The sequence below is a fragment of the Tasmannia lanceolata genome, unplaced genomic scaffold (assembly GCF_043159265.1).
Source record: "Tasmannia lanceolata isolate RefF3 unplaced genomic scaffold, GAP_Taslan_0.1 ptg000015l, whole genome shotgun sequence".
Classification (NCBI taxonomy): domain Eukaryota; kingdom Viridiplantae; phylum Streptophyta; class Magnoliopsida; order Canellales; family Winteraceae; genus Tasmannia; species Tasmannia lanceolata.
Genome location: NW_027518692.1, coordinates 48012158 through 48018162, shown reverse-complemented (window position 1 = coordinate 48018162; position 6005 = coordinate 48012158). Strand labels below are relative to the sequence as shown.

The 6005-nt window shown below is 39.8% G+C and overlaps 1 protein-coding gene across 1 annotated transcript; it reads right to left on the bottom strand.

Moving 5' to 3' along the window:
• Positions 1 to 290: 290 nt before the first annotated feature.
• Positions 291 to 5384, bottom strand: LOC143845762 (uncharacterized). Its single transcript, XM_077354178.1, has 2 exons — positions 5028 to 5384; positions 291 to 916 (listed from the first exon to the last, which is right to left on the bottom strand). Exons 1-2 carry the CDS (start codon positions 5277 to 5279, stop codon positions 494 to 496), a joined length of 675 nt encoding a protein of 224 aa, XP_077210293.1. The 5' UTR covers positions 5280 to 5384; the 3' UTR covers positions 291 to 493.
• Between the last annotated feature and the right edge of the window lie 621 nt (positions 5385 to 6005).

The window sequence follows — 6005 nt, the reverse complement described above, 5'->3', positions numbered from 1 at the left end:
TGGGCATTTCTGCAAACATCCGTTGTGACAAAGTGCCTTTCAAAAGAAGCAACATTTTGCTGCAACCAACTAATTCCAGTATCATCTAAGGCCGTACATTATTAGCTTCCCACCGCATTAGCCATCTGCATATCTCAATAAAGTTCTTGGTATATACCAAGGTGGGGACTCAAACCTGAAATCCCTACAAACTGAAACACATCACTTCATATTACCAGCTACAACAATTAACCCCTATAAGCTCTTACTTCACTTTGCTTTTGACAACAATGATTCAAAACATTTAGTACTCAGATGCAAACATAAAACAAGTATTGATATCATGAACCAAGAGTTCTGAAATATATAAAATCCTCTGTGGGGAATGCCCATCAATGGAAAATGAACATCCAATGCCAGATGATTACATAGTAGCCTGATAAATTGTACTAAAACAAATAACTTGATTCCGCAAGCAACATCAAAATCATGAATAAAAAGAAGAATTGCATGATCAAAACCTTTCTGCCAATCTAGAAGTAACTGCTCTAAGTTTGGAATAGACTTTACCCGCTGGTGATCCTAAAATAAGACTACAAAGAGAATCTCTAGCAACCTTGATGTTCAAGAAAGATCCTAGTATGTGGATCTTTGTATCTGCTATCACAATTCTTGTCTTCGTAGAGTTCTCAATAGCAAACTTTGTCTTACCACCTTTACCAGATAGCCGACCAATTGCACGAGAAAGGTGCTCTCCTCGCAGTGTCTTCACATCCTTGATCTCAAAAGAATCCACATAGAGATCATCCAAACGCAGAAGAGCAATGGCATCTATAATATCGAACCCAAACATGAAGGCATGGACAAAATCGGCACATTTCTGGAGGTTACTGACATCAGGGGTGTCTGACCTTGTCTTCAATTCTACCTTCCGAGCCTAAAAATTACAATTTACATTTCAGGGGAAAAAAAACGTGGTGAAGTTTAAAAGAGCAAAATTCCAAATTTAACTGAAATCGCAAAGAAATTATGGTATCACTTGAAAGTGAAAACAAGTTCAAAGGTTATAACGAAACTAATTCTGCAAATACTGATTCTGGGTATAAACAACCAACACACCCATGAAAATGTTGGAAAAAATTGAGGGTACTGTTGTTGATAGAAAACAGAAACTTGTTGCTTCAAGGCGTGATATCACTTTCCTTAAGACAAGATTCGCCCCCCCTAGTAGTGTGCAAAGGGGATCCGCGAATTGCCTCCAAGATACAATGAAGCCTAGTAGGGAAGCCCTACTAATGTTTGATGACGCGTAGCACTAGCGGAATCAAACCCGAAATGCCCTTCCGAAATTTCAAGCCTTAGAGAAATTTCTAGATACTGTTTCTGCAGAAAAACAGTATCTAGAACAGTAAACAAAAGAAAAGCAGTATGTAGAAATACTTGGGGATTTTGTAGGAGTGTAGAAGAGAGTGTGAAGTCTGTCAGAATTGCCAATTGGTTTTTTCTATATGAAATGACTGAATTCTGCATATTTTCTAGACCACCTGGTGTCTTTTCAGTGTGAAAAACACCTCTACAGGGCACCTTTCCAGAATGTTTGAAATCTGACCGTTAGATCGCACCCATTGATATTGAACGGTCCTGATCGATCGTAGAGGTGACTGTTGGTGTGAGTAAAACCTCTCTCCAACCCAGTCATCGTTAGATCAACCATCTATGGTGTGGATCGCACCCCCTTGACACTTGACCGTTGGGGGAAGGGACACAACCCATTTGATTACACTCTTTGACTGTTGGAGTTATGAGCCCGTTGGGCCGACCATTAGGCCCGAACCGAAGCCCAACCTAACCGAACCATTCGGCTTGATGGGCCTACGAACCATTTGACCCACCCATCCGACCGGTCCACCTTCATCTTGATCCAACGGTGCAGATCAAATCTGAAAAAATTAAAGGCTCCAATCGCTCGTCGCGACGTTGGGAAGTGCAAAGTGCACCTAAAAAAGGGCCAATAAAGCGCCACTATGTGCCCTATAGCCCATTGCCCACGTCGCGCGCGCGCGTGCGAGTGCGCGTGTGCGACCGCGGGTCCAACCATGGGTTCAACCCAATGTGCAATCAACAAGTATTAAAGAAGTGTAGTGCTTTATAAGCCCTTCTCTTTCCTTTCTCTCATCCGGTACAGGACTATCTTTTCAACTACACTTCTACATCATTTTGTAAAAGCAAATCTTTCCAAGAAAATATTTTCTTTTTCCCAAACGCTTTTGATAAAACATTTTCCAAAACACTAAAACTTGCAAAATACATGATTTTGAAAATCCAAAATTACTAACAATCCCCCACCATTTTCAAAATTAAAGAAAATTTTCTCATCAGGCTTGGAAATCTTATGCATAGATGAAGGAATCTCTCGATTTGAACATTTACTTAGTGAGGACACATCAAAGTTAACCAGAATTGCATAATAGACGTATCTTTGAACTAGCTATTCTATTTGGTTAACCGAATACGTCACACACACAAGATTTCACCTCTTTGGGCAATTTCTAAAACCGACACATGTACTGGCCTTGTGTCTATATCTTGGTTTCATGAGCGCTCTAGAGACAAGCCAGGTCTCATAGGAAGCGGCACCACTCCCACACTCACATAGGTAGGCTTATCAAGAGTGCCCCTGTAACTAAAACACTCCAACACTATGTTATAAGCCTATTAAGAGTTTAAATACTCAGCCTTCTCCTTTTAAACATTACAGGTACCAAGCACTTTACCTTGGGATGGCAAATAATACAGATTATAGTGCTTGCAATCACTCCATATGATGTACTTAAACTCATTGAACTCAAGACTTGATGTTTATTCAAGTGTTGAGTTGAGGTTCCATCATTGGTGACTATTGGTTAATGGCTTTAACCCCATCCCTAATGATGTTTTACACACCAGATCTCTTGCAAGAGCTTTAGTGAATGGATCAGCCAAGTTTTGGCTCGATCTCACAAAATCAATAGTTACTACTCCATTAGTAAGTAACTCTCTTATAGTACTATATCTAAGTCCTATATGTCTGGACTTACTATTATAAACATGATTATATGCCCTTGATAGTGTGGCCTGACTATCACAATGGACATAAATCGATGGCATTGGTTTAGACCATAACGGAATTTCCAATAACAAATTCCGAAGCCATTCCGTCTCTTTACAGCATGCTGCCAGAGCTATAAACTCTGCTTCCATCGAGAGATACCTTCATTTATGCATAAGATTTCCAAGCCTGATGAGAAAATTTTCGTGGATTTTCAAAATCATGTATTTCGCATGTTTTAGTGTTTTGGAAAATATTTTATCAAAAGCGTTTGGGAAAAAGAAAATGTTTTCTTGGAAAGATTTGCTTTTACAATAGGATGTAGAAGTGTAGTTGAAAAGATAGTCCCGTACCGGATGAGAGAAAGTAAAGAGAAGGGTTTATAAAGCACTACACTTCTCTAATACTTGTTGATTGCACATTGGGTTGAACCCATGGTTGGACCTGCGAAACGGTGCAACGCACCGTTCGCACACGCGCGGCGTGGGCAATGGGCTATGGGGCGCATAGTGGCGCTTTATTGGCGCTTTTTTAGGCGCACTTTGCACTTCGTACGCAACGTCGCGAGGAACGATTGGAGCCTTTAATTTTTTCAGATTTGATCTGCACCGTTGGATCAAGATGAAGGTGGACCGGTCGGATGGGTGGGTCAAATGGTTATTAGGCCCATCAAGCCGAATGGTTCGGTTCGGACCTAATGGTCGACCCAACGGGCCCATAACTCCAACGACAAAGAGTGTGATCAAATGGGTTGTGTCCCTTCCCACAACGGTCAAGTGCCAAGGGGGTGCGATCCACACCATAGATGGTTGATCTAACGATGACCGGGTTGGAGAGAGGTTTTACTCAAACCAACAGTCACCTCTACGATCGATCAGGACCGTTCAATATCAATGGGTGCGATCTAACGGTCAGATTTCAAACATTCTGGAAAGGTGCCCTGTAGAGGTGTTTTTCACACTGAAAAGACACCAGGTGGTCTACAAAATGTGCAGAATTCAGTCATTTCATAACAGAAAAACGAATTGGCAATTCTGACAGACTTTACACTCTCTTCTACACTCCTACAAAATCCCCAAGTATTTCTACATACTGTTTTTCTTTTGTTTACTGTTCTAGATATTGTTTTCTGCATAAACAGTATCTAGAAATTTCTCTAAGGCTTAAAATTTCGGAAGGATATTTCGGGTTTGATTCCGCTAATGCTACGCGTCATCAAACATTAGTAGGGCTTCCCTACTAGGCTTCATTGTATCTTGGAGGCAATTCGCGGATCCCCTTGGCACACTACTAGTGGGGGCGAATCTTGGCTTAAGGAAAGTGATATCACGCCTTGAAGCAACAAGTTTCTGTTTTCTATCAACAACAGTACCCTCAATTTTTTCCAACAGAAAATACATAATCACAGCAAAGAAGAGAAAAATATAAGTCTACACTGACCAGACCCAAAATATTAACGAAGTAAGCAAATTGATGCAATTTCAGCTGAAATCGTAAACAAAAGAAAATCCAAAGCTCAAATTGCCAAATCCTAATTGTCAGGTTTCCAAACAACAGCCCTAATTCCATATATCTAAATACAAACTTTGAATTCCCAAATAAAACCCTACTAAACCATAAACCAATTCTCTAAACTCAAAAACTAGTAAACTTCTCCTTACAAAAAAAAAAAAAAAAACAACACTTCAGGTGAGAACCTAACTGTACATTCAAAACCAAGTCCCCAAAATCCAGATACAAACTCTAGCCACCAAATCCCAAACCCTAATTTTTCAATAGACAAAAGACAAAATCTAACACCCATGTCTTCAACCATAATACCCAATTTCCAATACAAACACGGATTCCCGTCCTTCTCAAAAAACAAGTAATTCCAAAATCCGAAAGCCCAAAACGTATTACTCAAATAAAAAAAACTCAATGAAAAATCGAGAGAAGAGAGGTGAAATATCTTCATTACCTTGAGATTCATACGTATGTCGATCTTCATCTGCTCGTATATCGGAGTGTAGATTTCCATCCAAGCTTTCCTGAGAGGAGTAAACCGATGCGTAGGAACAGAGACCTTGCGAAACTGAACTCGGCCGTTGGAGGTTTCGTGAGCTTTAAGAGGCTCGAATTTGGGCTTTAAAGGTGGAGACCCAGATCCAGTTTTAGGTTCTGAAGAAACCCTTTCAATTTCCATGGAGGCCGTGGCTTCTTCAGATTGCATGGTGAAAACCTAGGTCAGTATCAGTACCCAGGTCCGAGATAAACCCTAGCACTACCTGACGAGCAGAAGCTAGGGTTTACTTGAGCTCGAGAGCAGCGGGGGAAAGGGGTTACAAGAATAAAGTCACGTGTAATAAGAAGCGTTAGAGAGAGAGTCGGTAGCACGTGCGACTCTAGCGAGAAAAAGTCCACAAAATGATACGATCCTAACCCTTGGATTTGTGCCCTTTGGGTGGATGATTAGAAAATTAAAATGACATAACACAAAGTTCATCAATCAGATCAAAGGTTTAAGATAATCTAATAAGGGTTTTTTTTTTTCTTGATCTATCCTAGACCAACTATTTTGATCATTAAAATGTATAAAACTCACCTATATTTTTGCTCACTGTTGTACATGCTGTCTTCTTGTATTTTGGAAGTGAAACAACACCCTGTCTCTGTCGGGATTTTCTGAAGAAAAATTTAATTTTCAGTTTTGCACTTAAAGGTATCAGTATTTCAGTTATTTTTTGATGCAGATATAACATATAAGCCAAGTTTTTCAGCTAGGGGGTGAGGTTTTGTAAGTTTTTTTTTCCTTTTTTTTTTTGCCAAGAGAATAGGAGAGTTTTTGCAAGCATAAACCGAAATAATTAAACACTTCTTTGTAGATGTAAGCATGCTGACTTGCTGAGGAACGACATAAATCTTGTATTCTTATTTTGTGTAATTATGTTTTTTTTGG